Genomic DNA, 11800 nt, shown 5'->3' on the forward strand with positions numbered 1-11800 from the left:
TATATATACACTCACATTTATAAATACATATATATGGAATTCATTTACTCATGAGCATTTTTTCACGGGAAAAATGGTCTCTTAAATGAAAGACCCGGGTAGTATGATCTGTGTGAGTGAATTGGTAGTGCCCTGACCTTTCACTCTACCTCGGAATTAATATATTTTCATATATGTTAACAGAAAGGCATTTTTTTTAAGTTGATAAGAAATTCGTCGGTTCATGGGAGCGAACCATGGAACCAAGAATTCAGGACGTACAGTGACTTGCTTTAAAACAACGAATGCCTGAGCGCTACACGAATTTGTAGGTGAGAGGCGGTGTTAACTTATATCTCTCGTGATAGCCTTGTGGTTTAAAGCACTTTACTCATGGCTTGAATTCTTGGTTCCGTGGTTCGTGCCCATAAGCCGACGAATTTCTTATCAATTAGAAAATTTCCCTTCGGTCAACATATATGAAAGTATATTAATTCAGAGGTAAAGGGAATTAGATATTAAAGGATGTAGCTTAATGCGTATGTATATGTATATATATGTATGTATGTATACCTTTGTCACTGAAAAAGGAAAGTTCCTAGAAACTAACATTTGAACCCATTGAACTATCAAAATGTGGGCAAATGGTCAGCCCTGGTCTGATGATTCTTGCCGACGAGCAAACCGTGATATACAAACCAACTTCAATAGTTACTCTTGACTGAACTGCCAAAGTTTTATTCTTTTGGGAAGTAAAGATGACTCCAAGATTTTTCGATGGCAGTTTCATTGATAACAATAACAATGAGAAGATTCATTACAACGTGGCACAGAAGTCTTCCATTGTTGTGGCTACGTTCCTCTGATGTTGGCAAAAGCTCATTGCGCCATGAACATTAGTTTGTGTATGTTCGTGTTTGTGTGAGTGTTTGTGTGTATTTGTGAGTAATTTCTATAATCATTTCTCACAACGCAACAGGCACTGATCCCGGTATTCCTGCCAATACTGAATCAATGGTAGTTCTACTTAAAGAAAACTATGACCAGCTTCAGTCATTTCGTGTATTACACGGAACGTTAGTTAACAATATACCACCCTTCCTTCACCTAATATATAAGGCAACTTTTACCTTAAAAGACTATATTCAGTGACGCATCATAAAAGCAATTTCTATTTTGCAGAAAGTAATTTTGTTTAAAAACTGCGAGAAAAAAATGACAACCAACACCAGTCTTCCACTAGACTAAATTCTGGCCGCTCCCGCCACACGAACAAAAATAAGACAGGTTTCCTGTCTGTGTCCAACTCGCCAATCTCATATGCTGTATTTTTGAGCTGATAATTTTTCAGATACGAAAGGTTACACCTCCAGTAAAATACATTTCACGCCGATAGCGTTTTCTTTTTCTTTACAAAATTGATTTTTTCTCCCGACGTCATTGCGATTATACCAGTGACGTGCGACAGCCAACCAATTCAAAAAGAAAATTGCGAACAGTTTTTAAAGTATGGTAGGCTGAAAACTACTTATTCCATTTGCTTCCAAGTTGTACCACTGAGGAACGTCTGATAACAATTGGTAGGGCAGGAAGTTATTATTTCAGTAATCAGTGAATTGCAGTGTACAATTAATTTTCCTATCCACTATTATCATCTTTAATCTTATCCTTATCCCTGTCTTTCATAACTACTGCAAAGTTCCTTTCCTGATAGGACAGGTTTAATGGCTTCCAACAGGTTTAAGCCCCTGCCGCCTTCAGACTTTTTTTTTCTCTGGTTGCCTGGAATATGGAATTGTGTTGCCCATGCTATAGGTCAATGGATTAAACAGCGCATTATTGCATGAAGGGATTTTGAGGTCTTGGAAATAACCACATGGAGTAGACTGCTCCATTTTGGTGAATCTTTGCAATTTAAGGGATTCATTTTCTTGATAGCTACTCCAATAGATAAAATTACAGGAAGAACATTTACCTAATTATTTTTCTTTGTTAGTTAAAAATGACGAAACCGTTTGCTTCTTTCACTGTTGATTTTGCTGAAACAAGTAAAAACATGAAACGAATCATTTGTAACAATAATATAATGAATTCCTCCCTAAACAAAGAAATTGTCTGAACAACCCTCTTTGGACAAGATGATTTTAGTTCCTGGTTATGGGAACCTTCTCTTGTGGGAAATTCCATTTCACTTTACCGTGAAACATTAGAAGTCCCCGTACTGCTCAAATCATTCAACGGGAAGTTGAACCAGATGAGAACACTCAAGCTCTCTCTCTCTCTCTCTCTCTCTCTCTCTCTCTCTCTCTCTCTCTCTCTCTCTCCACCTTGTAGCTCAGGAAACGACATCCTCTCTATATATATCTTGAAGGCAGGGCGGAAATAGTCGCTGGGCTTATACATAAAGGAACCATTTTTATTCTGATTAGGCTGTCGTTAACAAGGTGATACGTCGCAGAAGTGTTTTGTGTAACATTTTTTGGAGTTTCCTTTTTATATATAATTTGATTCTTTCTTTTGATTTGCTTTTTCCTCCATCACAAAATACTTATATATTTCAGTAGTGTCACCGTATGATAAACCTTCTGTGTTCAACAACTGTTGTCTGGGATTATCTTGTATTTGTGAAGTAACTATTTCTTCGCCTAATTAGGATTTAGGATTTTTACCAGTGCCGTGAAGAGAAACAGAAAAATGTAGATGAATTTTCCATTACATTTTTATTTTAAAATGACAGGTACCTTATATACATCACTTGTTTGAGTTCTGTGCTTTCTGAATTATGAATATAGGTAAAAGTTAAGTAAAAATGCAAAATAATCATATTGATTCAGTTATAAAACAAACAAAATCAGTAATAAAAAGGAAAACTAACTTGACACAGACTGACCAATGAGAAATATTACTAATAGAGAGAGGTGTGAATTTCAGTCTCAGTGTCACGCACAAAAAAGAAATGTATAGATACACGTTGCATAGCTTTCAGTGAGATTTTTCTGTCTTGAAATGTCACAAGCACCAATTCGTGCATTTTAGATCAAATCAGAGAAAGGCGATTTCATTCCAGATTTACTAGTTCTACACAGCATTCAAGAGAAGCTTTTGAATGTGGTTTGAAAAATATTTATTGATTTGGGTCAGAATGTTTTTCAGTGGTGTGTGAATTGTTTACAAGCAAAATGTGCGAAAATAATATAGACTTATATTTTTAAGTTTTGATAAGTATTAAAAGGGTAAGGTTTAAGCTCAGAAATCTCTCTCTCTCTCTCTCTCTCTTCTCTCTCTCTCTCTCTGAAACAATCTTGCGCAACTTAGGGTAACTAAAGTTTGATGCAACGCACAAATTTGACGGAAAGTATTCACTTAGTTATCAATTTTCCGAGAAACTTAGGGATATAAAGGATCATCGCCAGATCATGGATTAAATACTTCGAATCTAGGGAGAAGTTATATAAAGATTTGGGAAAAAGGTTATATTAAACTTTTCATGGTATCAACATATATACTTCTAGAAATGGTCTAATTCATTCCAAGTAGATAAAATGCGCCTTATTTCGAAGACATTGACGAATATATAAACAAAATTGTAATATACGGAAATTTGCTTGCAATACCGCTATGCGGCAAGCAAGGCAAATATAGTTACATGGGTCTATGGAACACAATAGACTAGGATTATATCGTTCCATGATAGATAGTCGCGTCATTGCTGCCTGGATTTGTTTTCAAAGGTCTCGAAGAATAAGGAGATGAATGGTTTGGTGTTTAAACAATATTCAGTGAGGCAAACCTTACTAGTACCTTGAGATTGGCTTTTTATACTAACAAGAAATGTTGACAATGTTTTTTGTCCCGGAAAAAAAAACAATAGACATTGGATATTTTCAAACTGTATAAAATTCTTACATTTTAGTTTTGGCTAAAAAAAAAAAAAAAAAAAAAAAAAAAGGGTGTTTCAAACCACACAACGAGAGTTTAATAAGAGCACAAGAAAACGAAACACTGCAAACTCGTACAAATACCGCCACTGGAGCAAGCAAGAAAAATATCGCTGTTTCTACGTGATCCACGTAGCTTTGTTGAAGTATCCCTTTGATGTTGCGAAGGCAATTACTTGAATCCGTTCTCTGTTTGTCTTCATTAACAAAACTCTTTGAAGAGAAGGGTGGATGTGGGCTACCTTGCTAGCACCGCCATTTCTGAGAGGTACATTCAAAGATGGTTTTCGAACTCTTGCTTATCAGTGAATAAAAATAATTTCTTGTATTTGCTTCTATTGGAGATTAAACAAAATGTAAGCGTAAATAAAACAAACTTTATCATTCTTTAAAACGTTTGATGTTAAAGTTTAAACTGCTGGAATGAATTTGTTTATCTTTTCGAGTAAGTAAGTTTTTGATATTGTTAAAATATTTTGATTTGACTGATAGTGCGGTTAGTGTTTGATCTTTTCCACATACATATATTGCAATAATTATCCGTCTGTCTGTCTGTCACTCTTTTAAAAACTTCCGAATAATCAGATATATTATGAAAACACGAACTAGTGAGTTAGGTATTGACAGAATCTCTCTCTTCTCTCTCTCTCTCTCTCTCTCTCTCTCTCTATCGGGAATAATCTTACGCAACTTAGGGTGAATAAGCTTGATGCAAAGCACAAATTTGACACGTTAAAAAAAAAACGCAAGAAAAATTTGATACGAAAATAAATGTCCACTACTAATTCGCAGAGCGCTTTCACTCCAAAATACTCGTGTTCCATTTGAAGCATCGCGCGTAATAGGTGAATACTTTTGAGAGACATATTTCATAGCAAGAGTTGAACGTCATGCAATACAACTGACTTGCGAAGGTGTCAAAGCTATTATTTTAAGTGCTGCCGCTCTGTCCCGCGTCATGTTATGCTCTCCACTTTGTCATTCTGTTCCAGTTTTATAGGACTCGGATAATGGATTCTGTTACCGTCGATGAAGAAGAAATTTGTTTATCTTGAATTTCAACAAATGTTGCTATGTGCAACATTTGTTGAAATTCACCCTAAGTTGCGTAAGATTATTCCCGAGAGAGAGAGAGAGAGAGAGAGAGAGAGAGAGAGAGAGAGAGAGAGAGAGAGAGAGAGAGAGAGAGAGAGAGAGAGAGAGAGAGAGATTCTGAGTTTAAACCTTACCCTGTCAATACCTAACTCACTAGTTCGTGTTTTCATAATATATCTGATTATTCGGAAGTTTTTCAAAGAGTGACAGACAGACAAACAGATAATTATTGCAAATATGTTGTGGAAAAGATCAGGTACTAACCACACTGTTAGTCAAATAAAAATATTTCAACAATATCAAAAACTTTTTTATTTTCTAAATGAAGAAATGGAAAAGAGTTGCAAAAAAAGCGTCTAAATGTTATCTAATAAAAATAGACAATCAGTTTATACTAAAATTTGATTAGCAAACACACGGAGATTAAAAGACGAAGTGTTTATTAAGAGGTACATCAACAATAACTGTAATTATTGTGAGAGTGTAAAACATGGTAGTGGCCACTGTTTCTTTACTGTAGTTAAAATTTATGGTAAAATTCTTTTGACTGTATTTTTAACTGTTTATTTATAGGACTTGCGTTCGGAATTCCCTATGAACTTTGACCTCTGTAAGTATCAAACTTTATGGTTATTATGTATTTCTGGCAGCATCATTTCTATGAAGACAACTTCAGTATTAATTTCGCATTTGATTCAACTTTTCGATCGTAATTCGATCTTATATTTCTCAGTACAGTTTCCTTGTTGCTATTCATTGATATAGGAACGTCTACGTAACAATTAAGGTACATATAAGTCTTTTTCCATCCGAATTACAATGATAAGATTAAAACTCGTCTCAGTGTGAATTTTTTTTGCGCAGTTATAATGACCAAAAAAAAAAAAAACCATCACATACATAATTTTTGACTCCCTATAGCTACTGGATACACCTCATTGCATCAGATGTAAATGGGTCAACACTTATGCTTTTTAAAACATGATCTGTGGATAAAAATACCTGGTTATTCGTGAAATTTGATTTCCTGATTTGACCGTGGGCTGCCTAGCCTATAAACGGCTTGTAAAGTTAAATTCTGCAGCAGTCCTTGGTTTTAGGTCCCAAGAGAAGGATACTGTTAGCCCTCTTCAGAACTTGCCGTCCTTATACCACGCCTTTGGTTTTAAAGGATAAAGCTTTTCTACAGCGTTAGGAACTTTTTGGCAATGACGAAAGGTTCTGCAGCCTCCATATGAATGAAGGTGTCGAACCTTCACTGTAATATGAGAACAATGGATACCCAATAACTTTAATCGTGTTGGATAGAGTCGCATTATGTTTCATTTAACGTCCATCCTATAAACATATTCTAAGCTAGAGTAAAAACACATAGTAATTTTAGGCTTTGAACATAACGAAAATAGAGAAACTATGTTAAATGTTTTCTGTACTTTCAGTAATTAAAGAACAAAGGTTATTCTACAGACCCAGCAGGGGTATTGCCGTCAGTGTACTTCACGTTGTGCACCGTAGGCCCCTTTTACTTAACCTCCGTTCCAACTTCCTTTCCTCAATCTTGCTATCCAACACCTCTAACTGTTACTTCTAAGTGTACATATGGAGTTTTCTTCCAGTTCCAACTTTAGGTGTTTGTACTCATCTTCTGGATTTCTTTATCTTATCGTCCAACCATTCCAACTCTCTCTTATCTCTTGACATCCTCAATTTCATAAATCAAATTCACGCAATTCTACAAATAATTTTGTGCTCTCTGGTGCAAAGGAAAATGAGCTCTGGTTGCTATTGGTAAAACAAGAATGGTGTTCCACTTATCTATGGAAGTTAGATTAGTAATTTTGGAAAGAAAATATACCGCCGCCAAAGATAATTGATTCTAACGCAAGGAATGGTATAGTTCATACAGTTGTAACGTTAATAGTCCATTACATTTCAAGCAAATGCTGTCGTTAATTGGTATTTCAAACAGATTATGTATAAGAGCTATAGGGTTTTTGCTTTTTCCAACTGATTTCTTTATTAATATCCATTGGGGTGTTTAAAAAAGTCTTTATGGGACTAAACAATGAGAACAAGTTATTACTGGAATGGAAAACCTTATAACTGATATTATGTCATTTTTTTTTAATCAGCAATTTGGATGTGGAGGGAACATTCCCTATTGTTAAATAAAACTGTAAACACTAATGTAATCTACTGAAAAGAAGAATTTCTATGACACAGGCAAATGCTCACACAAATGCATCAGCTGACAAACAAAAAAGTCGCACCTTACAACGTTCTCAGTCTTGTCCCCAGCGAGAGCTGAAGCGTTTAAAGCGACTGCCTTAGATTTTCCTCAACTCAGGATCCAATCGATTTTCTAATACCGTGCAGTCATCGAAAGCAAATAACAATTCCTCACTGATGCAACTTTCGCAAAATATGACCTCGCTATGATTTGTTGATCCTTTCCCCCATTAAGTCATCCCTGTCTCGGTGCAGGATTTCGTTATTTCCTTAGAGCGGTCACATTGCAATATGCTAGCTCCTAAATGTTTTATATTACCTGTAGACAATTGTTGCACGACTTGGGTTACACTCACTGAAGAATTACAGAGTTCCTCTCTCCCATCATACTTTCATTTGCTTTTCCGGTAGTTTTCGTTTGTTAAATTTTCAGATAGTTTTCAATTTTGTATTAGTATATTAATCCAATGAGAACAATGATACTATAGTATTGTATACTGCACTGTAAATGGTTACATCCAAACGTGCTAAGATTTACCCAATCAAAGTTCATCCTAGAGGCTCAGAATGTTTGAATTTATATCATTATTTATTTCTCTACTGGTTTCAATGATTCTTTTAGGAATACTAATCAAATGGATTCGTATTATTTCTTAGTTAAACTTTCCATTCTTCTTATATTTGTCTGTATATTTTTTTATCTCGAGAGAAGATAATCCATGTATTCAAATTAGGTAATTGTTTCCTTCAATAAGATAAAACACTAATGTCAGGTTATACATATTATATTAAATAAAATAGGGTGTATTACGGACTAGTGGAATATTAGAAGTAATCGTAAAAAAATACAGTAAATAAAAAGAAGAAACAAAACAGAATAAGCTTGGTTAAAAAGAACTATATAAAAGAAATATTTTTTAAATGTCTGCCTGTACAGATGCCTATAGTAAGCTTCAGAGAGTAGTTTGGTAATCTCTACCCTTTTATTTGTATTCTTCCACCATTTGTCGCTTTTCTTGTAGTCTTCATTCTATTCTATCATTAAATTCCTATTAAATGAAAATATTTAATGATTCATTTCAAGAATGATTCATTTGGGTGCAATTCATTGAGTCACATGAACAATGAAAAACTTTAAAAAATTCCTTGCGAATACTTTACTATATTATTAACACAATTAAGTTTGGTTCTTTTTATTTATGGACTGTTCCTAACTTCATGAGAATTGTATAGGTTGTATAGTTTCACTTATTTAAGAGAAATGACAATAAACCTCCTTGAAGTATTGATTTTTTTATACACTCTTATCACATAAAGGTCTGACTTTCCTTCTATTAGGTTGCCACAAAAAATATCACCGCATTAGCAGAAGATCCTCGTGTCCTTGAAAAGCTCTGGTTCTGAAGAATAAGGAAGACAGAGAAATCCAAGCTTGACTTCAGGGGAAAATAGAATGTCTTCTCTTTAGAAAAGAGCCGAGACAAATGAGCAACTGAATCCTGCATCCAAGGCTAACGAGCAAGACATCTACCCAGAGGCAAATATGCATGGGTCTCTCATAACGTGGTGAAGGTTACCAAAGAAAAGCTCAAAGGATTGAAGGTAAAATAACATTACCTCCATCACTGTATCAAGCCAGGAAGAGTTGATTCCAAGGACTTCTAAATCTTGCCGAACGCTATGGCTAAGTGAGTTGGCTCTTTCCTCCTTCTCGAGGAACAGTACTGATTGTCTTTGTAAGTCAGTTGACTCATTGGACTTTGAGTCAATTAACTCTCTAGATTTTGAGTCAGCTGACTATCTAGACTCTGAATCGGTTGACACTGTAGACTTTGAGTCAGTTGACTCTCTATATGTTGAGTCAGTGCTGACTCCAGACTTTGTATCAGTTGGCTCTTTAGACTTTAAGTCAGTTGACTCTCTATACTTTGAGTCAGTTAACTCCCTAGACTCTGAGTCAATTGACTCACTAGACTCTGAGTTAGTTGACTCACTAGACTCTGAGTCAGTTGACTCCCTAGACTCTGAGTCAGTTGATTCTCTAGACTCTGAGTCAGTTGACTCCCTAGACTGTGAGTCAGTTGACTCCCTAGACTGTGAGTCAGTTGACTCAGTAGACTCTGAGTCAGTTGACTCCCTAGACTCTGAGTCAGTTGACTCACTAGACTCTCAGTCAGTTGACTCCCTAGACTCTGAGTCAGTTGACTCCCTAGACTGTGAGTCAGTTGACTCCCTAGACTGTGAGTCAGTTGACTCCCTAAACTCTGAGTCAGTTGACTCACTAGACTCTGAGTCAGTTGACTCACTAGACTCTGAGACAGTTGACACCCTACACTCTGAGTCAGTTGACACCCTACACTCTGAGTCACTTGATTCTCTAGACTCTGAGTCAGTTGACTCTCTAGACTCTGAGTCAGTTGAGTCCCTATACTCTGAGTCAGTTGATTCTCTAGACTTTTAGTCAGTTGACTCTCTAGACTTTGAGTCAGTTGACTCCCTAGACTCTGAGTTAGTTGATTCTCTAGACTCTGAATCAGTTGACTCTCCAGATTTACAATTAATCAGGTAGCGTAGTACCAAACTGAATTTCTTAAATCCACAGTTACCTGGTACAACCATGTGTTCCCTTAGAGTAAAAATATGAAAAAAGGGTGCTTGAACCATGCTTTGAAGAAACTTAGACACTCCACAAATTAGGAATGGGACTTACCTAGATCGAATATCCCCTGTAATTTTCGAGCAAGAGAAAACGAATTCATATCATGAATACTTAATACACAAATCGAAGGGCCCCTCTTGGTATGTTGCTGTACAGCAGTAATTGAAGAGGGCCGTTTGGGTTGTCTGACGGTAATGCAGTTATGAATATGAGTCAAGAAAAAGGCAATACCTATGCAAGTAACACTGCTGATGATTTGGGAGCCTACAAAGCCTAATAAAATATGTATTGTCTTGTTTATATATATATAAATATATATATATATATATATATATATATATATATATATATATATATATATATATATATATATATATATATATATATATATATACATAGTATATATTTCGTATAGGATTAAAAGAACAGTTGAAGAGTCGTTATTGTTAACACTTCTTTTATAACCGTAGAAGTCTCATAAATAGTGTATATATATAGATCTGGATATGGTTTGCATATTGATCAGTTCATTCCAATAATAAATCTGTTGCGCTGCCAAACTTCAAGATTTGCAGTAGGTGTTTGAGACACCAAACAAAAATTTCTTATGTTTTATGTATGTTGGTGACGAGGGGCATTACAATATCGCCTCAAAAGAAATTTTGAATGAGTTTACATTGCTGATTTTACCTGTTTTCCTTCGAGCTTTTATTTTCGAAGCCCATATTGTCACAAGGTTATTCGAGGAATTTTGATGAACAGGCTGGTAAAAGGCCTTGCCCATACTTCAGTATGAATTCCTACGAATATTAAAGAAATATTAGATATCGTGGGTTTCGTAAGCTTGGATTATGTTTCGAAATATAGAGGAATATAATGTATTATGACCTAGAAGATCTCAACGCCTCAGGGACAGATTTCGTCACTGACCAACGACCAATTAAAATCCCTGCTTACCGACTACCCACCGATTGTACACGCCCTGCCTGCTATAAATACCCGTAAAACAGTATTTTAATTCACTTTGTTGTATACTCTCTTAGATGACTGCCTGTGCGCTGTCGACAGGTCAGAGGAAATAAACCTAAGACAACTGAAATCTTTATATGTCTTTAGGAAACATGATATACCAACTACATGCTGAAGAGAAAAGGACAATAAGAAGAGTTGAGAAGATTCTATATAAATTAAATGCCGTTGAAACAGCTATGATAGAAAATGAGAATCATAACTATGGTATAGTGTTAAAATTAATGACCCAAAACGTCGAGTGAAATAATGTCATCCTTTCTGTCTCGATCAAATTTCGTCTTGAATATGAATGCAAAATCACGTTTCCTAAGCAATATAGAAACAACTCGCGAGCATCTGTTGGAGAGAACAGACAGGCCTGCCTATCAAACAAGGCGCAATTACGCCACAACCCAACAGAACTGGACGTCCGGACAAGGGAAGCAACTAACCATCTCCTTCTGGTTTCGTTGAATTGACCGGAAAAGGAGAAAGTCAGCAGGAAAAAGACCCTCGAGTCTAATCCGCTCAACTGTGGCTACCTGGTCTTTGTGAGTAGTTTCCTTTAGTGAGATCCGTGAAGAGGAAAGGAAATAAAAGGGGAAAAATGGGGAAGTGGGAGACCAACCTTCTGGAAAAAGCTAAGGTTTAGGGAATCAGGGAAATTGTTAGAGAGAAATTTCATTAAGTTGAAAGGCGATTGGAGGAACCTGACGGATTGACGCAAGAATTACTTACAGTCCCATCACAGCGATGTTGAAGGAAGTAGGAAGTATCTATCAGGTGATATAGTACTTCAATCTGAGAGTGGGTTTGACTTTTTTTCCCTTCATGTAACAACTTCCATGAAAGAGATGGTTGCTGGAAAGATGTCGCATCAAGGTCGTTC

General features: G+C 35.8%; 1 protein-coding gene across 1 annotated transcript in view; it reads left to right on the top strand.

The window, feature by feature from the left end:
- The window catches only part of LOC135207426 (uncharacterized protein DDB_G0271670-like), an 87384-nt gene extending 77682 nt beyond the window's left edge, over positions 1-9702 (top strand). The window contains exon 6 of the mRNA XM_064239151.1: positions 9023-9702. Coding sequence (XP_064095221.1) covers positions 9023-9702 — 680 coding nt within the window. The remainder of the gene's footprint in view (positions 1-9022) is intronic.
- The last annotated feature ends 2098 nt before the right edge of the window (positions 9703-11800 follow it).

The sequence above is a fragment of the Macrobrachium nipponense genome, chromosome 32 (assembly GCF_015104395.2).
Source record: "Macrobrachium nipponense isolate FS-2020 chromosome 32, ASM1510439v2, whole genome shotgun sequence".
Taxonomy (NCBI): Eukaryota; Metazoa; Arthropoda; class Malacostraca; order Decapoda; family Palaemonidae; genus Macrobrachium; species Macrobrachium nipponense.